General features: G+C 35.3%; 1 protein-coding gene and 1 long non-coding RNA gene across 2 annotated transcripts in view; one reads left to right on the plus strand and one right to left on the minus strand.

Annotated features, from left to right (window-relative positions):
• Window positions 1–692: 692 nt before the first annotated feature.
• On the minus strand, window positions 693–11027 carry LOC135077210 (lipase member H-A-like). Its single transcript, XM_063971755.1, has 3 exons — window positions 10779–11027; window positions 2650–2935; window positions 693–2191 (listed from the first exon to the last, which is right to left on the minus strand). Exons 1-3 carry the CDS (start codon window positions 10894–10896, stop codon window positions 1522–1524), a joined length of 1074 nt encoding a protein of 357 aa, XP_063827825.1. The 5' UTR covers window positions 10897–11027; the 3' UTR covers window positions 693–1521.
• Window positions 11028–14069: 3042 nt separating this feature from the next.
• The window catches only part of LOC135077744 (uncharacterized), a 144515-nt gene continuing 132988 nt past the window's right edge, over window positions 14070–25596 (plus strand). Inside the window, exon 1 of the long non-coding RNA XR_010258497.1 lies at window positions 14070–14284. This is a non-coding gene — a long non-coding RNA (uncharacterized LOC135077744). The remainder of the gene's footprint in view (window positions 14285–25596) is intronic.

Raw genomic sequence — 25596 nt, forward strand, 5'->3', positions numbered from 1 at the left:
GACGACAGGTCCGAACACGAATTTAGTGCCTAATAACTTCCTAACGCGTTGACGTTGTGTATAAAACACCATTTTGTTTTTTACTACCCAAAGTATTTTTCTTCAGACATTAACGCTTATACTACCTGTTCTTTTTATGTGAATGTATCGAGTGTGCGTTTGCGATTATAATGAAGCTTGTAGAATAAGGGACAGTAACTATTTTGAATGTGTGATTATTAGTGTCGAAACTATAAAGCATTTTTTACCAAAAGTGGGGCTGGGGACGGTTGAAACATTTTTTTTTGAGTACGGTTGAAACAGAAAATGTATTAATGTTTATTTTTTGTAGATGCCGAGAGTTTGGGCACAGTTTGGGTAAGGAAGATTTCCAGGGAGGAAATTGACTTGGTAAAGCATATAAGAGGGGGTAAAAGCTGGAGATTCACTGCGGAAAGTGGCAGAAAAATATGGTTTGAAAAAAAAAAAGATTTTCGTTAACTTTATTCAGAATGTTAATATTATTTTATTATCAATGTTTATTAGATTTGGAAATATAATTTATTTTATCATGTTTTGTATTATTTTTTTAAATGTTTACTACTTATCAAAGGCTAATTAATGTTTTAGAAATATTAAATACTTGACTGATTAATGTCGTCATGTGGTACCATAATTTTAACATTCGTAGTATTAATGATAAATAAAACACGTTTTATTAGTAATTATTGTTTTATTTGTATGTATTTCAACAGACCCCAATCGCTGTTTCAAACAAAATGTTGAAACAAAATTTCTTTTTTTTTTTAATTTCGTATATTTCTAAAAATAGTAACCCGGGAACTATAATGATACAGCCATATCATAGCTCAAACTTCAAATTTCAATTTCACGTATCGTAATCGTCACTTGGTTATTAAACAACAAAATTATAGACAATAAAAGCAAAATTGTTTCAACCGTACCCAGTCTCCCCTTAATACACATAAATTAGATGTTAGTCGAACTACACACCTTTGACTAAATAAACAAAACTTTTTTATACACAGTTAAATTCATTTATTACCAATCCATTCAGTTTAAAGGCTAAGCCTTACCCTAACACCCTGTATACAATAAATAGCTTTACATAAAAAACCAGTCATAATATTTCTTTTCAATTGTTGAACCAATAAAGAAAAAATAGGTTTTCGCTAGTATCACTCAATAACATAACCGCATCTGATGACTTATGTATTATGAATAACCCAATAAATTATTATCACAATAAAATATTCGCCATTTTGCTACTCTTGCTAGAATAGAAAAAAGCAATTGTCTACTTAAAATAGTAAGTACACAATAATAATGTTAGTGAAGTAAATTATTCTTTGCCTATTTCTTCATTTTCATAGAAAACATTGTAGTACCTAATTTTTTAATTAAAATTAAATTTTATTTGTTTTGCTTCTCCTTCTTGTCGTGTCGACAACAAACCTACACAGTATCAGCCCAAAACTGAATCAAAACAAAAAATCCTACGTTTAATTCATTTGTTGCTAATTACAGTCCTCTAAAAAGACTTCTCAACAATTTCTTAACATAATCGTTTTCCCGCTTCAACCCTTTCTTTCCCAAATAATATGGAAAGGCATTAGTCGTTGAAAGGTAGTAAATTCCCGGTTTCGACTTGTCCACGTTAAGTCCTAAAACATTTGTTACTTGAGGCACATTTTCATAGCAATCTCTGAACCTGGCCTGCTGAACTGAGTCACATTTCATAGCTATGAATCCTTTCGGGTTCTCTAACGCAGCCATCCATATTAGGAACGATTTGATGTGGCTGCACAATACGTTGCATGGGAAGTAGGTTAGGTCAGCTACTTGGTACTCGCCCCCATTGACATAGAAATTAACATGGCCGATCGGAGCGGCCATGCCGTACCCGTCAATATTGGTCAGAACTGTATCCACGAAATCCGCGTCAGATTCGTCCAGCCTATATTCAGGGTCCGCGTTTCTGAAGCATGGCCCAGAAGGATCGAGACCGGTGATCCTGCTGACCTTTGTGCCAGTTAACTGGTAGTATGCCTTGCCTATATAGCCGACGATGTGGGCTCCAAGGCTGATTCCGAGGAGTTCCGTCTTGGTTGGGTCCAAGAGCCCTCTTGCGGTCATATCCGCCATCACTTCTGCTATGTAGGCTGCCACGTCGCGGATCGCTAGCGCAATACTGCAACAAATTAAAGTTATTCGATACATTCTAGGCTTGACGGTTATCAATTCAATTAAGATTTGAACGCCTATCAATTGGAAACATATAGGGAAATTTCTTGAAAAGCCTATCATTATTTATTATTATTATTTATTACCTACAATACAAAAGTAATACAACTACTTATATAAGAACCACAATGTAACCTTGATGCTGTCTGTAGGTGAAATTTTTTGAGCAAATTAAAAAAAGCATTACCTAACTAAATGCTTTACCCAAAACATTAGGAAGGTACCTAATATTATGTTGTGTAGTATTGTTTTCCTTATAGAAAGTGAAATTTTTTTTAAGGCGTTAGCTTCAATTATGTGTATTCACTTTTGGCTGAGACAATGAAATGTGTAAATCTATTCCACCGTCATTCCTCATCTATTTCACCATTCATCCGCCTATAAAATTACCAAATTAATACTCACGTAGGATATATTCCGACGTGGAAATAAAGGGAATCCAGCACCCATACATTATATCCTAAATCTTTGTAATGCCTATCTATGGCTCTTCCATCCAGCAAGGGGCTGCTTACATATCCACCCGCGTAGATGATGGTCTTCTTAGTCCAGTCCATATGAGGGCTTTTCGCCAAAAGATCAGTCTGGAAGTAGTTGTATATGACCTTTTTAGAAGATTTTGCTCCATTTACTACGAAGAGGAGGTGATCGAGATCTTTCTTTGGTATCGATACTGTTTTGTTTGTTGGACCTGAAATGTACAATGTAATTGTTAATAATTGAGTTCTTTACAATAAAAAGTAGATCAGCTAAATATATAACTCAAAGGTGACTGACTGACTGACTGACATAGTGATCTATCAATGCACAGCCCAAACCACTGGACGGATCGGGCTGAAATTTGGCATGCAGGTAGAGGTTATGATGACGTAGGCATCCGCTAAGAAAGGATTTTACGAAGCTCCATCCCTAAGGGGGTAAAACGGGATAGTCGCGGGCGGCCGCTAGTTTTAAACAAACAACTTGAAAAATTCGAACTGCCTAAGGCGGGAATCTGGAAGTAGTTGTATATGATCTTTTTAGAAAATTCGAATCGAACCCTTGACCTTTCGCTTGCCATGCGACTGCTCTTCCAACTGAGCTACTTAGACACTGGGTGAAGGTAGATTATAATCAGGGTTCGAAAATATCCGATATTTATTATAAATATCAAAATATCGGATATTTATGATATATATCCGATATATATCAACTTTGATATATATCAAATTTGTATGAAAGCCATACTATTATTTTATTGTATTATTTATGAATACCATTGCATATGTGTTACATAAACATGTTTTTAATGTTTTTAAAACTTAAAATCAGACAAATAAAGCAAAAACATAAAATCTTCTTTTGAATACGGCAAAATCAACTAAAAAACAAAAATCTTATGTCAAAAAATACAAATACAGTTACAAATTTTAAAAATTGATAATAATTATATATCATCAAAACCGGCTTGATATATATCGGATATATAATAATAATAATAATAATAATTCATTTATTTCAACACACAGTCATAGGTTTAAGGTTACAGTTAATAATTATAATAATAATAAAATATTTAAATTTCATTTCAATTCACATTAAATTAAATTCAAACAATTCAAACAAGTCAATTTTTGCATTTTGCTATTTGTTCGTTAGTCAGTACATTAATCATAGAGCAATGATTAATGTACTGACAGTCAAATCTTGCGGAGAGCGCGTTTAAGATGATGTTGGGGCTGCCCCGGACCCTGCGCACTAGGGATGCGCACCGTTTCCGTAGCGTCGTATAGAAACAGTCGACGCGCCACTCAGCAAACATCCCCGAAGCGCTGCAGTATAATACTAGATATATATCAAGATATATATCCCTTGATATATATCCTCGAACCCTGATTATAATCATCATCAATTCAGCCATAGGATGTCCACTGCTGAATATAGGCCTCCCTTGATGATTTCCACAATGGCCGGTTGGTAGCGGCCTGCATCAAGCACCTTCCTGCTATCTTTATGAGTTTTTACTCATATTGATAGCAGGAAGGCACTGCCTAGATGCCTATTTATAAAAAGGCTGAGTTTTAAGATAAACGAAAGATTAAGTGTAGAGCAATTTAGCATGGCAGCAGATTGTTTGAAGACAGCTATTTTATATTGTGTAAAACTTTGTATTCTTTTTAATGTTTAATAATCATGTTTAAAAAAAGATATTCATTTGCATAACTAATGAAAAAAAAGTTAAGAGCGTGACCCTCTAAGATAGGTTCAGACAGAGCTATGTTTTTAAAGAATATTAGTTGCCATGGCAATTACAGTTTTTTAAACCCCGTTTTCAATCACTATAGGAACGATGGAAATAGGATTGAATTTCCACCGAGAAAGAGTTTGGTTGGTATTGAATATTGATTTTTGCCCTCTTTTTTATTTTCTCGACTTTTTGTTGGTGGAAACAGATATATTATAAGTAAAATAGTAAGACACGGCTCAAAACGCGACGTTTATTAATAAGTTACATTATGTGTTTTTGTATTGCGAGGTAAACATAGTCATTGATGAGCTCGCCTCGCTCCGCTTGCAGTGTAAAACGGACCTAGGTTAGTTAAAACGTTTGTTGATGAAATTGATCATATTATTATGGACGTCGCAAGGAGGGATCGTAACCGTATCAACTCGAGGCGGTCAGTATTCTTTGTATGAAACTCCATACTGCGAACGATGTGACAAAAATTTTAATTGTCATGAACCCTCCACAATCGAAAACATGTGATTGCAAATTATTACCATTAACATTATTTATCATGATGATGCTAAAAACAATATTCAAATATCTAGGTATGCTATTTATTTTGATGCTGCTAGACTATACGTATACACTTAAAAATCCTTTAGCTTCAATTAGTAAAGACGTACGTCATAGTAGACCATCTGTGTACAAAACTGATAAGCGACCAAGAAAAAAAGGCATACATGGCTAGACACCTTCCAATATTTGAGAAAATATTAAAACATGACTAGATAAATAAATACGTCATGTCAAACGGGGGGAAGTGTGAATTTGTCAAACAAGACAAACATAAAAAACAATGAATAAGTAAATAAACTTGCTTGTTTTTTCTTGACAAATAAATACCTACTAATTTTAGGTTAGGAAGGTTAAATTTAAAGACGTAAGATGGATTCTCGTTTGCACGTAAACGATACGTAGGTACAAGGGGTCCCCTACGTAATTTCGAATGCCGCTGTAGCGATGAACGCTGAACGAATTTTTCTTCCACTGCCTCATAGTTTTGAAAGCATGGACTCCAATGACGTAGTCTCGAAAGACGCTGTTTCGAAGAACACAGAATTTTCAAATTTTCATTCTCCTGTAGGTATGATCAATCGTTGACCGTATGTAAAAGCTTTATTCACATTAAAAATCAAAGCTCTACGACTTTATTTTAGGGTGGCGCACTAGGGGGGTAATTTGCAAAAATAATAAATTTTCGCCTCGGTGTACTTCCAAGTTACTGTGTTATTGTAACTACAATATCATAAAACTTTAATTATTTCGAGTCACTATCGCGCTATATTCTAAAAATTACTCGTCATCAGGTGCTAAGGACAAGTGCAATAGTTGGTGTTAATTTTCGTCTGTAAAATGCTAAAAATTTGATAAGACTTTTAAGGTTAACTTGAAAGGAGATTCGACCTAAAATATTCTCTTTTTACTTTGTTTGTTTACTGGATGCGGACAGCGCAGGTCCGTTTGTTGTGGAAAACCTTGGGGGAGTTCTTTGTCCAGCAATGGACGTCATTATTTGGCTGAAACAAACTCTACATCGGCCTGCGTCGAGCGCTTTCCTGCTACCTTTATGATGCCGTCGGTCCACCTTGTGGGTGGACCAACCGGGTAACATGGAAAGCATTGGGGGAGGCCTATATTCAGCAGTGGACGTCCTATGGCTGAGATGATGATGATGATGATGATGAAACTCTACTTCAATATTTTCAAGTTTCAAATAAGCTACCAATGCATTTACATAGGAATTTCAGGGTTTTTCTGCAACGGATACTGTGACCGCCCACTATAACTGTATTTGACAACGTGACTTATTTTATTTTTTGTTAATAAATACCTCAGGGTGGTTGACTCAACTACTTTTTATGAGCTCATTAGATTTTGTATGGCAAAAAGATATTATGATGTCACCAGTTGACTATTTAGCAGCGAAAACCAACTAATTGATTTTCAGTTGTTTTAAAGAAGTTGTCACTAAAGGATTTTCCACACTGGATGTGTTTTGCATTCTACTGTCAGGTCAAAGTTCGCCCGCGTGAAATTTCGTCTGTCACAGAAAAACTTTATCGCGCTCGTCCTTGTTTCAAAACCGGGATTAAAACTATCCTGTGTCCTTTCCTGAGACTCAAACTATATCTCTGCCAAATTTCATCAAAATCGGTTCAGTGGTTTAGGCGTGAAAGCGAGACAGACAGACAGACAGAGTTACTTTCGCATTTGAGTATTTCTCAAAAAAAATGTACATTTTGAAAAAAAAAAGTGTGCTTTGAAACAGTTCAAAAGTTTTATATTTATAAATCATCACACAAAAAAAACACACACACAATTTTGAAGGATGAATATTAATCTTTAAGATAACGAAGAATTATAGCTATAATCCTACTTATTACCAAATATTTAGATATTTTAAAAATAGTCCTTTTTTACCTTTCATACAAAAATCTGTTTGCCACCCTAGCTTTTTCATGTGTTTTTGTTTCATAAAATGCGATACGTAACTAAATTATTGTAAATTTCTTTGTATTATCGTTCTACAGTAATCGCAGTTTCTGTATCAAATTGATTTTCTATGGGGTGTCATAATGAATTGGCAATTTAAAGCAAAAAAACAAAATGAGTCGCTCTCATTTACTATTTCGTTATTTACTCTTTAGTTACGATTTATTTCTACTTTCCCATGGTTTCTGAACAATTCCGTATTTATTTTACACGGACAACAATAGCTGCACTCTGAATGGCTGTTGGCCTGACGTCTCCGCCATAACATCTATCGCGAAAATTAGTGAAAACGTGTGTGTTTTGTGGGATTACTTTTTCGTAACAGGCAGTAAAATCAGCGATTTTATATAGAACGGTAAGTCTTCATTTAACCATTTTTTGTAATACGTGTGGTACGAACATTTAGTAAGCTTTTATATTTGCTGTAACAAATTTTATCAAAAAAATACTTGTTTCTGATCTCATTTTGTCTAATATTTCGTTACGTTTTTTACGAATTTCGTTACGTTACGAAAAAGTACAACATAATGCTGAGTGTATACTGTTATTACCTGACTAAGCATAGTAATATTCACTACTTAATTTATTTCAAAAAATATAGAGCGTTAATAACAAAAGGATTGGATACTATCTGCTTTACAGAAGTGCCACCAGCAAAAAATTATCAAATCATTTAGATTACGTTTTTATGTGATTACTTCTTTTGTTTTTTTAGGAATGCCGCCAAAAACCAATGCCGAAAGGCAAAAAGCTTACAGAGAACGACTCAAAATGGATAAACATGATGGAACAAAAATAATTTTATCAAAATAGTATGAATGATTACTCCCTTATTTTATTTCTAACCCCTTAATATTACCCCGTATTTGGGTGCATACTTACAAATATTTCGAATTGAATAAATGAAGAGCATTCACAATATTTCGCCAATGTATAACAAGCCTTATGGCCTTACTATTTCGTTACGTACATTTTTTTTGAGAAATACTCATTTATAATATTAAGTATAGATTAGTATAGAATAGTATAGAATTAGTAAAGATGTTGTCGGTCAGCGGTCCAGGTAGAATCTGTCAGCGGTCGTGACAAGGCAATTTGACAGTGGTGCAGTTTGCGTTGTTTGTTCAATACAAACTGTTGTAGAGATCTACAATGTTCATACATGACCTGACCGCTGACCGCAGATTGCATCCAATGTGACAGATCCTTTAATATTCGTTCGTTCATTTCAATCAAATAACTTTCTTTGCTAGACAAAGGCCGCTCCCGCGGATTTCCAAAACTACCGATCCAGCGCTGCCCGCATTCAGGTTCTTTCCGCGACCTTCATCAGATCGTCAGTCTACCGAGTGAAAGGCCTGCCTACTAAGTTTTCCAGTTCGTGGTCGCTTCCAGCCCGTGGTCGCTACTCCAGAACTTTTCTACCCCAGTGTAGAGTGGTATTCATCATCATCATCATCTCAGCCATAGGACGTCCACTGCTGAACATAGGCCTCCCCAATGCTTTCCATGCTGCCCGGTTGGTAGCGGCCTGCGTCCAGCGCCTTCCTGCTACCTTTAAGATGTCGTCGAGGAAAACGCAGAGTGGTATTGCTGGGGTCAATTACTTCAAATTATTGTTTTGTAATTCAGTAATTATAAGCCATATATTTACTAGTTTTAGTAGTGAGTTGAGTAATGAGTTGAAAGAAAATAATCCTTCATAATTTGGCATGTACGCTTGCTATTGTCTCTTCTAAAAAGGAAGTAGGTATATGTTACCTAATGTATCGACATGTTTATTCAACAGTCCTTCTGTATATACCCGAGTCAACGACATTGACATAAAATTAAGAATATTTTCTTCCTGACACGACAGTGTACCTAGATTTGTTTTTTCTAAATAAATATTATCTTTAGACAAATTCACACAGCGCTATCTATCCCCAAAGTAAGCAGTTAATAATAATATGCTTGTGTTATGCGTTATATCTTCTATTTATAATTTCTGTATTATTCGCTCGTTTCAGCCAAATGACGTCCACTGCTGGACAAAGGTCTCCCCCAAGGCTTTTCATTACGACTTAATTTATATTCTTATGCGGTATAAATTAGCTTGTTTTTTTATTATTTTTAACCAGCTTAAAAAATAGCCGAGTGCGTGTCGTGCAACTAACTGATCTATCTTAACCATTAGATATAGTTTTCCTTAAAAGTTCATGAAAAGCACTATTAAAGATTTTTCAAGCTTTTAGCCCCCTATTCGAACAAAAATTAGCACTTTAACATTAAATCGAAGATTAGTCTTAACAATCCCAAAGTCATTTTAAAGGACCTTATTCAACGACACCCAACACGATGGGGTGGACGATGAAAAAAAAACCATCCCGGTCAAAAATTAATTCAGTCAGTTTCAGTTTTGAACACTTCTTGAGCTTGGCACTTGGCGGGCTGGCACCGACTCCAAGAATATCAATCGAGTAGTACAAACCTACAGGGTGTTAGGTAAATGGGTATATGAGCCGACACTAGCCCATGTTAACATGGTCATATAAATGGTATGGTGAAGTCAGAAAATCGATATCTTCATTTTAATTATTTTAATTTTCATACAAATCGGATTTTATAAAAAATATTTTGTATGAAAATTAAAAAAATTCATATACCCATGGCTCATATACCCATTTACCTAACACCCTGTATACGAGTCCTAATAAATAAATAACATTATTATTTTCTACTTTTTAGTGCACTTTTTTAGTCTGTTTTTTATTTTATACTTACCACAGTTTTAAAATTTTCTACCTACTAGATCACGAACGGTCGTATATAGCATAAAAGCCGTCTTGTATTTTAAAACGGTATGAAATAGCTTTGAATGTGTATTATTTTATCTATTTTGGAATTTCCTTCTATCTAGATCGTTAGGGATACAGCAGTCGTGCTGGAATGAATAATTTCCTGGCATGATCATGCTGAAATTCGCGTTATTCTGGAGACTTTTCGAAGAAAAATAGGTAATCCGACAAATTACAAATCAAAGATTACTGAAAAAGTCGGATTACAGAGGGGGTGCCGGATGAGTAGGCCGGTTTACCGGGGATTCACTGTATTTTGAAATTTCCTACTACATATCTAGATTTAAGTAGTAAATATTCTATATACACTGGTCATCACAAAAATCGACCCTCCCACGACAAGCACTTTCAAACGTATGCATCCCCCACTTCCCACCAATATTGGCACCATTTAAAAGCCTAGTTCTAAACTTCATTTCATTAAACGAAAGGTTTTTACCCCAAAAATGTGTCTGTAGAAGAATCTAGAGTCACTTCTTCAAAAAATAGGTAGTTACGCTTGAGCCAACTTTTATGGCTATAAAACTGTTAAGTTGGGATTAATCACTATACATCTGTTAAAGAGACACGTGAGATCATTATTTGGTTTTATAACCATAAAAATTGGTCTAATTGATCCCAGAGGTGAGCCCAAAGTGAGGTCTTTTTTCAAGTCACATTTATTGTAATGTGTTAATCGTTATTTTATAATCGTTTATTAAGAAATTAAATGTGTTTTTCTTTAAGGATATTTATAGGGCTTTCAAATAACACCAATATTGTTGGGGCACCATGATTGTGTCAGTAGAAACGAGTTTTCCTGTAAAACGTAGGTGGGCCGATTTTTGTCATTTTAATACCGTTTTCAAGTCCCCAGAACAACGCTTATTTCGGCGTGGTCGTGCCAGGAAGTTATTATTTTCAGTTATTAATTATTCTATTTTTAAATAGGTACTTACAATCTCCCAAATATCCTGAAGGGTATCCTTCCAGAGCTTTACTGCTGTACATTGCATTTGACACTGCAAATATACTGGCCACAATCAACTGACCACAAAAAAAATAAATCGGACCCATTTTTTCACAAAAAAATAATACGCTGTTGACAAGAAACGTCAAGTTTTCAAACGTTTCAAATTTGGAATGGGTTTCCCGCCAAAAGTTTGCACACGTCCAATGTCAACAGTCGATAGTCACAGTATGCTTCGTCGCCCAGTGCAGGAACTTCTTTTAAACTTTGGTCTAACGGTGATCATCTTAAGCGGTTAAATGACTCGCTTAAACCTATCTTTAGCGAGAATTTAAGATAGTACCTAATTATGTAGTTAAAATAACTCTTTGAATGGTCATCGTATGATAATGTAACGGTCACCAAGAAACAATGGTTATATGTACAGTCAGCGTCAAATAGTTCATGCATGACACCCAAAAGTAGCCAAAAAGTTCGCAACACGTCTTTGTTACATTGGAATAAGGTTGTGTTGTCAACTTTTTGGCCACTTTGGGTGTCACTATTTGACGCTGACTGTACCTAAAGTCGACAGCACATTAGATATACATTTCTGTTGCGAATTTCTGTTGGTAAAATAGCTCGTATTACAAGTAACATAAGGTTCAGTGTTTAGGTTGATCTGCCCACTGCTAAACTTAGAGCGTCTGTAAAAACAAAAAAAAGTTTAAAGTGTGATTGGGATTTTAGTTCAAAACTTGACTCATGTTTATTTTCCTAGAAAAAATATTCACAAACAAACCTTCGTTTTGTCTCTTGTCATTTCGCTGTCCGCTTTGCACTGGAGGGAAGTCGAACCTTAACTTCGAACTCCTATGTTCTTCTGATTAATTTCGTTGCGGGTTCAATGACAGTTAACTTTTAAGGATAAACTTTTTATTGGCGGTCAAGCTGTAGATCCTGGCTACACAGGAGTTGCAGCGGTGGGAACGAGATCTGGAAATAGTCCCGTATTTTAGACACAAGAAGGAGCAGAATGAGACATGCAAAACTATTAAAATAAATTTGAATTTGAAGCTTATACCTACTGACGATGGTGTTTTTTCCATCCTATCGGTTTTACCGTTACCGTTACCGGCTCTATTTTGTTGCAACGGTAAATCGAGTATCAAGTTTATATGATAAAATTTGCCAATCACTAGTTTTTATACATATAATATCTGTTGTTACAACTGTACAATACCAGTATCTCCGATTCATACGTAAGTAGTACATCATATTTTTATCTGCGAAGAAGGTATGTAATTAGTCATAGTGTAAAAATTTATCAAAATTATCATGTTTTATTTATACATTACGCAGTTAATACCTTACTGAAAAGTTCAAATATAGCCCGACCAGGAACATAAAAACCCTCGCCATGTTGCGGAAAACTAATGGTACTAATTTTTTTTAATGGCAACAGTAACTGAAAACTTCATTGACATGTCACCTTGCATGTCAATAATTAAACTGTCTATTGCTGTCAAAGTGTAAACAAACTTTATTTTAAATGTGTGCAATTGATTTTGTGAATTAAATTGCTAAAAACTTTTTAAAGTCGTGAAAGAAAAGTGGTTCAAAATGTGTTAAAGTATTTGTTGAAGAGAAATACTAAGGGTTCGGACAATATTTTCATTGAATAATGTTTCCGACAAAGGTTGTCAAATTGACTGACATGTTTATCGTATAGTACAGTCCACTATGAAAATTAGCTGTGGTTTGTTTCAACTACTATTTTAAAGTTTTTTGTCACTTTGTAAGTGTTGAATTTTATGGAATTGGGAAAGAAGTACCGAGTTTGAAGCGTTCATGCATGAGCAGACATTGCAGTTCAATATTCAAGTTCTGAATTTGATTAGTGATGAATATTAAAATAAATCCTACTAGCTCGATTGATGGTTTCATTTAATTTATTTAAACCAGGTTACCTATAATATAATATTTTTTCGTTAATTTATGAAAATATCATAATCGTAATCCTGATACAAAAAGTTAGCCTATTAATTTAACACAGGTACGACTGTACTCTGTGTTGCACTATCAAATGCAATTGACGCGCCTCTATGCCAGGGTTTTTATGTTCCTGGTCGGGCTATACTTACTAAAAACATATTTCAGCCTAAGCTGAACCATCATCGTAAATCTTCAATTACCTACATAGATAAAAGATGTGGTTCGCCAATACGGGTATTTATCCAAAACAACGTAAAAAATTTGTAGTTTGAAACGATACTGAAAATTCTTTCCATATTTTAGTATTATAGTACTTACCTACTTATCATACGAAACTACGCATAATTTCTAACAGCACGATGTCTTTTTTATCTACACTAGCGACACCGCTAGTTTTTGTTGATTCTGTAGCGCAAAAGACGCACTGGAGATCCGGCTTAGCAATGCTTGAAATAATGTATTGTTTCATACGCCTAATATTTTTAATGTAGCAATTTCAACTAACGCAGAACTATTGCTATTGTAATATTTCAGGCGTTGGGAAATTTTCTGGTTTCCAACTTTTAAACTAGATGGCGTTGGTAGTATGGCGCGTAAAATTGGCGGCAACTGCGTGTGTATTATTTATTTTACTACCCGACTACATAAAGTAGCCAAATGTTTATTACTTATTTTTACTTTATTAATTGTAGCAGTTTACTTTATTTTTTGAAGTAAGTAAAGGTTGTTTGAATTTAGATAGCAAGCACTTTTACCAGCTTATATTTTTTAAAACACTAACCCTATTACAGTGGTAGGGTAGCGATGAGAATATGAAGAACAAGATACTCAATGTTACGCTCCAAAATACTATTATTAATTTCTTATTAAAATATCATTATTTATTTCTATACTTGAGCCTTTTCTGAAAGTGGTTAATATTACTATTTACCTACTACTACCTAGGGCACTTGTTAAATTAGCTTAATACAAAATCAATCTTTAATCCAAATTACGAGGAAAATAATTCGCCGGAAATTACTTACATTCTAATAGGTAATATAGGACAGTACTTACTTATTAAAATAATAATACGAATATAAATAAAAAACCGAAACAATCACATCAATAGCGTATAATAATATACTTAATCAGCAGCCCGCTTAGCAGCGATCGTTCCCTCAAAGTTCAAATGCCTCCCTATCCCGTTCGCATACTTTCGCACAATAACTAGAGTGCCGGCAAAGCCTTCTTTTCCATTTTATTTCCCATTTCGGTACTCCCACCACGCCAAGAAAATGGCCGACGGCACTCTAGCCAGTGCCGCGCGAACCGCGACGCAGGCGCACGTTGCCGCGACCTGGCCACCAAAACAACGAAACGCGGTGTTCGAATTACGAAATTCAAATTTTCGAATCAGTGGAAGCAGTGCCCGTTTCTGTGACGTTCAAAAAAGAATATCAGTGACAGATCTTCACAGTGCACCCTTTTGTTCTTTTGTTGTTTTGCACCAGCTGTCAAAATATTGCACAGCGAACCAAGGTGAGCACCTGATTGATTTCTTAACAAAAATTAACTTTTGTTTTTACTTTTAAGCGTAATGTCATCGGATATTTTTGGATGTTAACGTAATCCTTTCTGTTTTACAATTTTGCGCCGCCAAGACAGGTTTTGTCGTATCAAAAGTTATTCGCTAGACTATTCTGATAAATACTTTGGCCGATGCTATCTTATGTGTAGCAGAACGAGCGCTCAAATAAATTTTATGTGAAGCTGTAAATTGGTTTAAAATGGTTGTTAAATTTTGTGCGTGTGTTGTTTCGGTTTTATTGCTTCTTAAATCAGATGAATCGGTCTTGTAGCTAATTAAAATTTGGGTCATGGACCTGTTTGTTGTTCAGCATAGGTAATAAATACAAACAGTGACAGAGACAAAGAACTATAATGATAATAAAGAAAAACAATTGAATTAGTAGTTAGTTATTCGAACTAGATAGAAGACGATTCTACTAATACTTACAATTTATTATTATCAAAGGACTATGGAAGATAACAAAGCTTATTATTTTAGAGACCTAAAAGGGCACATTTAGGAATAATGTTGATAGGTTTCCACATCATTTCGATATTACAAAGACTTTTGAAACTCGTAGCAAATTCTCGATAGAAAATGTACCATTTCGATGCAAACCTCACACATTCTGATATGAATCTTTATGATAATCATAAAACAGATCATGATACTAATGTCGCTTTCGATAGAGCTCTCACTCTTCTCGTAGTAAATACATCGGGTAATTTATATAACGTAACCTTAGACGAACCGTCATAACCGCAACGTATTGACGTTCTCGTGGTGAAACAATGAAAGGAAACACGGGGTAGTAATAATAAAGCTAATAGAGACAATAAAGTCGCTATAAGAGTCGTAGGAAATGCCACGTGACATAAAGAAGTTGACCAAAGCTGGAAAAAATTGATAATGAAGTTAGCTACTTCCTAAAACATCAATGCTGTACTTAACTCAATCCGTAGGACGGATTTGGTAAGACCCAAGCTAGAATCTTAACATCAATGATATTGAACGCTATATGTCAATAATTTGATTTGTTGTGACTAAGGGTATAATAATGAATGATTAAAAACAAATTCGCGGAAAGTACCTGGATGCGGGCAGCGTAAGACCGGTCGTTGTGGAGATCCTTGGTGGAGGCTTTAGTCCAGTAGACATAATTTTGGTGAAACGAAGGAAAAACAAATGATGAAAAAACAAGAACATTTGAAAACTCTCCAGATCTAAATCACAACTGATCCCAACGGTCAGATACAAACTTTCAATAAATCACAGGGTACAATTAAAAATATTAGTAGACCCTACAATAATAACTGCTACTTATTAGCTATTTCCTGCTTAAAATCTTTAAAACCAACCGTAAAATAGTTCCATATTTTAGATTTCACAGCAAAATACTTGTGGCTATCCCCTCGTATGATTTATAGTCGGCCCACTTTCTATAGTATGCGATCTCCATGCAATATACAGATGAATGGCACAGCCTTCATTAATTCTGTACCCCACAACATTTTAATAATGAATCCTGTAGCAATGTTGCTAACTGTTAATCAAAGTTTATGGGCTATGGCGATAGCCTAGGCTAGAAATAGTATGGGTTATCTTGAAACTGTTAATATGAATAAACCTCAATCGAATCTTCTTCCTCTACTAAAATTCTGGAAAAAGTAGCTATTTTCTATTTTATGGACAAATCATTACATAACATGACATTAGTTTGAGCAACTACCAACACCAGATCATCATCATCTCAGCCATAGGACGTCCACTAGTAACTGAACACAGGCCTCCCCCAATGATCTGAATGATGCTCCCAATCCTGACTAGGGCTCCTTCCCACTTTGATACATTTTGTGTCCAGCTGCATGCATAAAGGAAGACCTAGCAGGACATGTAATCCATTGGGGTCAGCCAAGTTCGGGCCAAATCATTATAGTAATTAAAATTTTCTAGCGAAAGAGTCGCATCTCAAATTAAATTTTAAACAACTTGAAAAAATCTATTTGCCTAAAGTGGGAATCGAATACACAACCTTTCTCTTGCCGGGCTCTCAAAATCAATATATTGACATAATATGACTGAGGAAGAAGACAATGCTAAAGATAAAGTAATCCACTACGCAGCGGTTCCCAAACTTATTTTGTCTACTGCCCACTTTGAGAATAAATTCTTTTTAGCGCCCCCATTTGTAGTCGAGTGTCGAGTGCTCAGTCGGTGGCTAAGAGTCCTCCTAGTAAATTACGCCTCCCAAGCCTCTACACAACGTCCCGATTTTTTTTTCTGGGTCTCTTACCGCCCCCCTTTAAGCCTGCAGCGCCCACAAGGGGGCGTTATCGCCCACTTTGGGAAAGACTGCACTACAGCCTTCACATAGCAGAGTGCAAGCGTGAACGCTAAATATTCATTCACCTTTTGTGACCTCAACCCGAGCAACCAGTTAGAGGAAACTTAAACTGTGCTAATGATTTTCTTCCTAAACATTTATCTACCTGGCTTAGGTGCATCCATTTTCTACTTACAAGACTTATTATTAAGCATTTCTAGGGAACCCTCAACGAGCAAACGTGGGCAAATGTCAATACCAATTTTACTAACGATTCTTGCTCTTGTTTTGATTTAGTGGTTGTTTGTTTTTAACTATCTTGTTAAGACGTTAATGTTAACGGGTTTAAATTTGAATTCTCGTTACGTTTCCGTTATTGTGTAATGTATCTCAGATATACTGAGAATGTTTATTTTGGACTTTGCCATGATCAATATAATGTTGAAGTAGTCCTTTATAGCGTAGATAATGTTATTTCGTTGCATTATTGTTCTTGTTAAAAGGTTTAAAAGTTGGCCTGTTTTCAGACTGTTATAATTATGATTTGATTTAAGCTACCTCTGTTCTGTTCTCTTAACCTGTCACAATCAAAACTTTCAAAAGGTAACCCTCAAGGTCCACCTTCTACGTGTATCGCAATTTACACAGTAATTTATTTATTTATTTATTTATAATCTGCTTGAAGGCTCACAGAAAGTCCAACGCGCCAACAAGTTATACAATACAGATAATTTATAATATCAATGTCAATATGTAAAATTCTCAAATAATTAAAAGACCCTTAGAACATCACATGTGGCTGCATCCTTACTGACACGATCGATTTCTCTCGCAAAAATTGAAGTGTAACTACTGCAAAAGCTATTGTTTTACTGTGTAGTTATTACAATATTGTTGATTTTTGGTTCCAAATGATATTTTCGGCAATTACCTCCCCCTATCTCAGTCCCAAGCCAGTAAAGAGGGCAGCACTGCCAGGTGCGCGAACGCCGACGCTTCCGCGGCGACCCGTAACGGTCGCTGCTATGCCCGGGGATTATGTGGGGCGTACAGATACCATTCAGCTAACGAACAATGTCCGTATCTCAAGATTCTAGAAGAATTTTGCTTGATACTTACTGATAGTCTGACGTCCGTATTCAAAAACGATGCTTGCTTAAGTGAAGCGGCAAATCGAACGCACAGCGTTGAATAGATGGTGACTGTGATTGGTTCGTGTGTCACCCTGTGCGTCCACGCACACTGTGAGACCTCATAGTATTGTTTGTGAATACGGGCGTGAGAGTCTGTGAAACAGTAAGCTCCTGCTACACCCACGCCTGCTGTTTTTGGAGTCTTTACACGTGCAGTCTAAGATAATCATTGGTTAGGGTTATCCTCAGTTAGTTGTCAATACTTTACTTTATTCCTACAATTTGAAATCAGTCAGGATGCTCTACTAAGATTCCCTAATGATGTACCTATCTGTATTTTCGGACTAACACATCCTACTCACTCGTAGTGAGTTGTAACATAAGCAAAGCTTAGTGGACTGACGATCTGGTGAAAGTCACGAGAAGCACCAGTACAAGTGGAAATCTATTGAAAATATCGTAAAGTAGTGGAATTAGTCATAATTTAAGATTTTTTTTAAATTGATGGTCTATGGATAAAATTTCAGTCAACTGCCAGAATACTGGATTGTAACAACATATAATCGACAGCATATTTATTACAACGGGATAAATAAGTCTAAGTGTTTAGCTTGATGTGCTGTCGTCCGTAGTTAGCTATAACTTAATTCGTTTAATTCTTTTTCCATTTAATTTTTGCAAAGGAAATTGTAAAATAATCGTAAACGACAATCAGATGGAGCAGATTATTGAATAGAAACTTAACGCGTGCTTCCACAATAAGTTGATTCAACGCTGATAGGCTTAAATGAGATGTCGTAAGAAAAACAAACGAAATTCATGATGTGGTTTACATTAACAAAATTAAAAACAATGGAAAGAAAACAAACAACGAGCATGGGCAAAATAAAGCCTTGGACATTTTGACATGCGCTTGGGTAAACAATAAAATCAATTGTTTGAAGCAGTTGGCGAATTTTCTCTTCAGGATCTGAATTTTGTTTCCAAGTGGACAGATGTGCGATCACTTAATATTATAAACAAAAGAACATAGTTATTCACTTTTAATTCTTGAGTTTTAGTCTGTATTAATGTTACCCTTTTATGCAGCGTTGATATCTTGAATACTTGGTGTCCATTTTTCATTCCAATCATTTTTATAATTACCAATTTGTGCGCAATTTTCTATAGTTTTTACAGCATGCAGTTTTTCATATTTTATGCTTTTTTAAAATATTTATTAATCAAAACATAGCCCAAGGCAGGTGCATCGTCCGCCCGGCGACCGCCAACGGTACCCGTTGTGCGATTTGTCGTCACTATTCCTATTTTTATTGCGATCCGCCGAGTTACTCACCTCTGCATTCTTTTACTTTTTAACGGCATTCCATTTTTGAATCGCATGAAATTATGAATGGCATTCGGTTTAAAATTTTTAAAAAGGATTTTGTTTTTAGAACTAACTTTCAAAACTAGGCTTAAAATTATATTGTGCCAGTACTGCTAGTAAAAAATAAACTGAATTTGTAATTAAATAAAAAGAACCAAAACTGAAACCTACTTACGAGTAAGTTAATTACCTACTCGAAGTTTAAAGTGAAAGTGGGTAAAGTAATTAAAAATAGGTAGCACTTAATTCTACTTAATTCGATTATAGAGCCTTATTTCTCATTTCTCAAAAACATGGCCTCCTTCAAGGCATGATTGTAGTACCTAAGACCATTTGGGAAAGCTCGTTCTACCATAAGTACACTTCATCTACATTATTATGCACCCCCTGGTTGATATTGTTATGAAGAGTTTTGTATAGGCGTTGATGAACATTTCAATTTCTGCAAGGTCGCGGGTTCAATTTCCACCAGGGCCATTTATTCTTACGTTTCTACTGGCCAATAAAAATCAATAAACTTACTAATCTATACTTATAATAAATCTGTAGAGAGGTCAATTCTGTACATGAAATATATTTTCAAAATAACTATCAGGGGGTGATTAGTGATCGATACTGATGCCAAAAATGCAATCAGTAAATTTTTTGTCTGTCTGTCTGTCTGTCTGTCTGTCTGTCTGTCTGTATGTTCCTTATAGAAACAAAAACTACTCGACAGATTTTAACGAAACTTGGTACAATTATTCTTCATACTCCTGGGCAGGTTATAGGATACTTAGGAATTCCCACGGGAACGGGCATTAGCGGGAAAATCCTTTTGTATGAAAAATCTAAACCGCTTAAGTTAGACGCTTGAAATTTGGCAATTTGGTACCTTAGTAAACTTAAAGCTTAGTTACAACAGGATATTGCAAAATTCTCACGGGAACGGGAGTTAGCGGGAAAAAACATTATTGTATGAAAAAATCTAAACCGCGTAAGTTAGACGCTTAAAATTTAATAAGGGACGTAGCTTAGGTACCGTAGAGGTGCACTAAGAAAGGAATTCCCGAAATTCCCACAGGAACAGGAATTACCGGGAAAATCCTTTTGTATGAAAAATCTAAACCGCTTAAGTTAGACGCTTGGCGCATAAATTTGGCATGCAGGTCCCTTAGTAAACTTAAAGCTTAGTTACAACAGGATATTGCGAAATTCCAACGGGAACGGGAGTTAGCGGGAAAAAACATTTGTATGAAAAAATCTAAACCGCGTAAGATAGATGAAGGGGGTGAAACGGGATCCACGCGTACGAAGTCGCGGGCGGCCGCTAGTAAAAAATAAAACAATCGAACATAAAACCTTCTTAAAGTCCCCTAAAAAAAAACACCGTCCGATCCGACCGTCCTACTCTCATTCCGGTCCATGATGCAAAAAGTTTTATAAACAGCATCCGTGTATGGTCACATGAGCTCATCGTTATGCAACACTTTCGCTCTTACACCGGTTCCAAAGGACGTCTTGAGTCTTGAGTGCGGCCGGGTGAAATTCGTTTCGTAATTGAGTCGTACTTGACACAAAGAGCGGCGATTTAAATGTTGGACTGCTAACGAGGTTTTAAATGAGTGGGTTTCACTGATGGCAGTCAAAAAACCCATCTCATGTGAGGGATGTTCAATCGAAATTGTTCTACACTTTCTATCTTTTGCAAGTAATCTTTTCTTCCATAATGGTTCAATAAAAATAGCTGATAGAACACTAGATTTGATTTTGGTTTAAGATACTTTAGCTAACGAATAACTCATTTTCCAAGAAAACTTCTTGTTAGTGCATTGCTTTACCTGACTAATAAATCTTTAAATACAGTCACTGTGTCAAAAAAACTTACCTTTTGGGGAAAAAGTCTATATTAGTCACTTTTTAAAAACGTAAATGTGTACACGCGTACACGGTGCGTCTGTTTGCTGGAACTTGACACGCCCCAGCGTATCTAGATGATATTGTAATTTGTAATGCACAAATTATCGATGTGAGCTACCCTAACGGTCTTGTCTTGTGAACCTTCCTTCTAACCCTTCCTTATTTATCTATGCCCTTGTGAAGTGATGCGTTCGCACTATAACTTCCGTCGTGCAGCGGGTGGTTAGTATAAAAGTATCAAGTATCGTATACCGTATCATTCTTACTCGTATCGAGTGGCAGGGAGGTTGCGGTCAATTATAATCCTTATTGGTATTGATATATAATGAAAACATAACCTTTCTTTTGGCGCAGTCGGGTAAAAAGTGTGTTGTGTGCGGAAAGTTGAGTAAAAATTGGTAGTTGATCTTCTTGATTTTTTCCTTCTGATCGTCTCTCCTCTGAAATCTATAATTCTACCTACTGAAATCTTTGGTGGAACAACACTTTGTTAACTGGAGTGCACAGAACACAGAATAAATTGACGTGGGTTAGTCAGAAGTAAAATTAATTATATAGCGACCTTTATAGCGAAAAAAATCCTTTCTAATCCAGGAATTGATGTGAAACATTAGATGTGTTCCAAAATATTAGTCTATCTGTCGAGTAGTTTTTGAAAAAATACATACAGACCAGAGTCGAACTTAAAAAGGTATCGTTTTTTAAAAATTATAGGTACGTAACTTTAAGTACAGCCGTCGGCATCTCAAGCTCAAAGCTGTAACTTCTAAAGTCATTGTAATAAAAGCGATTTTTCAACGAAAAGCATAATGTGGCGTGTCCACTCTACCGTCACCAATCTGGTTTTAAAAACTGCTATCATCAATAACCCAGCTGATATGAATAAATGACTCGTAATCAACCCAATTCACCATACTTCACAAATGTGACCAGCTTGAGTGGGTGTCGAGGAAGCGGCCCAGTGGTTGACCTTCAAGCATATGTCAGCCAACGCTGTTAATGCTAAAGTCCGCGCAGACTGTAGAATTTTTGTCGAGCAATAACTTAATTAGGCTGGAAATCAGTATTAAACCAAATCTTTTATTCAGTACTTAGGCAAAGGGCCTAAGCACTTACACATCCAAAAAATTGCTTGCCCATCATACCAACTTCGGGACTTATGACTTATACCAACTTATGGGCTGGCGCTGAGAAAAAGTGGCGGAAGAAACTCATGCCCATTTTCATTATCAATTCCTAATTACTAAGTGACCCCTTTAAAAACAAAATTCCTATTATGTGTCACCATAGGGGTCAGTTAAAATTAGAGATTGATGGTGAAAACGGGCATCAGTTATCTTTACCAGCCTCTTTTCAAAGATACAGCAATACTTGCATTTAACAAGTTATACCAGCTTAATATGTGCGAGCTAGGCAGGTAAGATCCACGAACTCTTGTCATTCGTATGAACAAATTACCCCAATTTGGTATTAACCGATTCCTAATACCTATGTACAAATTAGAGGCCGACCTTACTATTGGGCGATAAAAAGTTTGCAGTCTGCGAGGACTCTTAAGTAAGTAGGTGTTAATCCTCAAAGCAGTTCTGGTGACCTTTAAGTGAGAACGAAAGTGAAACGAGATTCTTTTGCCACTGTCATTTAAACGTGTAATTTTGAACATCTGTGTATCTTGTAGTTTGCTTCATTCGAGTAAATGTCAGTTGAGATGTTTTTAAGTAAAATAAAGTCCTAGCACAATTTATTAAGCTGCCAAGAGATGTGCTGGAAAAAGTTTAATCCCTTCGGAGTCTAGTTAGACAATGTAAACAATGTATACTGTATCAATGGGACTTCAATTGCAAAAGGGGAGGGAGAATAAAAGAAAAGGTATTTATATCAATATAATAAGTAATCTAGCCATGAAATAGCTATCACGTAAAGACTCACTGCTTGATGGACCGACGATCTCAAAAAGGTTGGCAAGTGCCTGAACAAAAAAGGCGGAAGATTGGGTTCCTTATCGCTCTTTATATCTAGTTCTGAAATATGAAATAACAATTTAATTCTCAATCTATTTGAATCACATAACAAAAACGGTAAATACGTACCTAAGTATTCGTGTTTTCTTTGACCTATTAAATAAAGTGCTAATCTACCAAGGCTCGAGTCTTTGCTATAAGGTCAAATTTTTAGCCGATTCCGTGTTCTTTATTAGCATTATTTCTTAAAAACCTGTTGATAACATTGCTCTAAACTAAGAATCGAATTTAAGACCAAAAGGTCACCCAATAAATATCAATTTAAATAAGTAAGGTCAGAATCACACTACAGCTAGGCCATCGATGTTATAATAGACTATTTATGTCAATCAATGTTCTATCAGAATGAATTAACGTACTTTATTACAAAGATGGAAAAGCCAGTCAGTTTATTTGTTCTGACAGTTAGGAGAGACGAGAGATTATTGATTGAAAGGCTTTTATGGTGTAAAATGAAAATCATATTATGTAAAAAGCATTAATTACCTTATCCTACTTCCTACTATTAATATTATAAATACGAAAGTTTGGATGTCTGGATGTTTGTTACTCTTTCACGCAAAAACTACTGAACGGATTTTGTAGAAACTTTACAGTATTATTGTTTGTAACCCAGATTAACATTTATTTATTTATTTATTATTCATTATTGAGCAATTACATATTTGATCCAAATAGCGTCCTAAATCCTCTTTAGGTTTGTCTAGACACTATTGTTCTCTATACAAATAAAAACAAACGTTTTAGTATAAGCATTCACAACACTTTCAGATATTATACAAAATATATAATATATAATATAGGCAATAATTTATGCCGATCTGTGACACTAAATTTCACGCGGGTAAAGCCGCGGGCAAAAGCTAGTTAATAATATTGGGTTTAAGAAGAAAAGTCACGTGCAAAGAAACAAAAGACAATCGTAAAGAACAAAAAATTCAAAAATAAGTTTCTCGCCGGCCAGGCGAGCGGCCAAGGAGTTTGGTCGTATGCGACCCACAACAATAATTTTACTAGGCCATCATTAGACAGACCTGTACACAGGTTTACAGGAAAGGCACATTGCCGTCTCTGTACCTAATTAACTCTATTGATATTTGAAGGCTTATGGTATTCAAATCACACACAACAAATAATCAACCAATAATGTTGAAATAATTGTACCTTTAGGAACAAAAATAGAAGAAAAAGGGAAGAACACTGGCGGCATAGCCGTATAGCACGATGCCATTTGACCTAAGGTGCTTTGTCTTTCCACACGGCCCCTTATCTGAGCTAACAGTGTGGCTTGACCCTTAGTGTTAGGTATAACGACTTCGCAGTTTATGCAAATTGGCTCAAATAGCTTAGATACGATCGCCATTAAAGTACAAGTGTGTGAAAAATGCCGTTCTAAGACAATCAGGTGTTTTCTTTGTTGATTTCTAGGAAATTTTCGATGTCGTCAGGTTACACACAACATTGTTACGTATTCTTCTCAAATACTACATTTTAAGAGATTAAATTCAAATTATTGTATAGAGTGTAAGAGTGTATCGTGAGCTGCTTAAAAGCAATTAAATATGACAGGCAAACTGTGTTTTATTGGTAAAAACTAATTGTATTAATTTTGCGATGGCCTAAAACTGGACTTTTAATAAATAAGTAGATGTGAAACTTTAAAATAATAGACACTCTTGGGTTCTGTGCTGTTTTAAACATCCTGCTTCCTAATCGCTTACTTAATTCAAATTCAAATGACCGACTTATCATTATGAATATGAAAATCCAGAAACTAAATCACACAAAACACTGTTTCTGACTGAACGTACCTTGAAAAAACGTTGAAAGTAAAACTCTATATTACTTCCCTATTTAAAATTAATTTGAAGGTGATTGTACTGCATCTTCTAAAAATAAATTGCATTATTAAACTTTCCGTTTGTAAACTTTGTTAAAACTTATTTTGGCAATAAATTAAAAACTAGAATTTATTTGTGCCCGATGCTAAGTTTACATACATTTCAGTAAACACATCTTGCCCGTTTTTCCCATTAATCCCTAATTTTTAAGTGACCCCTATAGTAACACATAAGAGGATTTTTGTTTTCTAAGGGGTCACTTACAAATTAGGATTGATGGTGAAAACGGGCATTAGTCTCAGATTATCCGGATAAAGTAAGATTCCATTTAACTCGAATAGTTCTCTTACTAGAAATAAAAAGTTTTTGAAGACTGTTACAACTCACGATAGAAGACATTACTCACTACACTTAATTATTAGAAACATTTTAGAATCCAAGATAAAGTAAACGTAAGTGAAATAAAGCTCTTTTTAAATAGTTTTTTTACATTTAAAGTATCAAGTTTCCTGGACTGAACGAATCCCAAATAAGGCAATAACAATAAATTGTAATGTCTAACGATTTCAATATTTCGTCCTTATAATTAGTGTCTTCGTTGAAACATTTTTAATGTTTATTTTAAAATTACCTTCATTTACATTTTTTACATGTTTTGGTCCATGGCCCATATAAAAAAAACAACAAACTTTGAT

The sequence above is a fragment of the Ostrinia nubilalis genome, chromosome 13, assembly GCF_963855985.1.
Source record: "Ostrinia nubilalis chromosome 13, ilOstNubi1.1, whole genome shotgun sequence".
Lineage (NCBI taxonomy): Eukaryota > Metazoa > Arthropoda > Insecta > Lepidoptera > Crambidae > Ostrinia > Ostrinia nubilalis.

What these genes read in the sequence shown, in the direction of transcription:
- LOC135077210 (XM_063971755.1), bottom strand. Translation starts at nt 10,896, where the DNA reads ATGGGTCCGATTTATTTTTTTTGTGGTCAGTTGATTGTGGCCAGTATA. An exon ending in TTCAGGATATTTGGGAGATT is followed by an intron (nt 2,936 to 10,778) that starts GTAAGTACCTAT and finishes TGTACATTTCAG; the next exon opens with GTCCAACAAACAAAACAGTA. An exon ending in CACGTCGGAATATATCCTAC is followed by an intron (nt 2,192 to 2,649) that starts GTGAGTATTAAT and finishes AATTTGTTGCAG; the next exon opens with TATTGCGCTAGCGATCCGCG.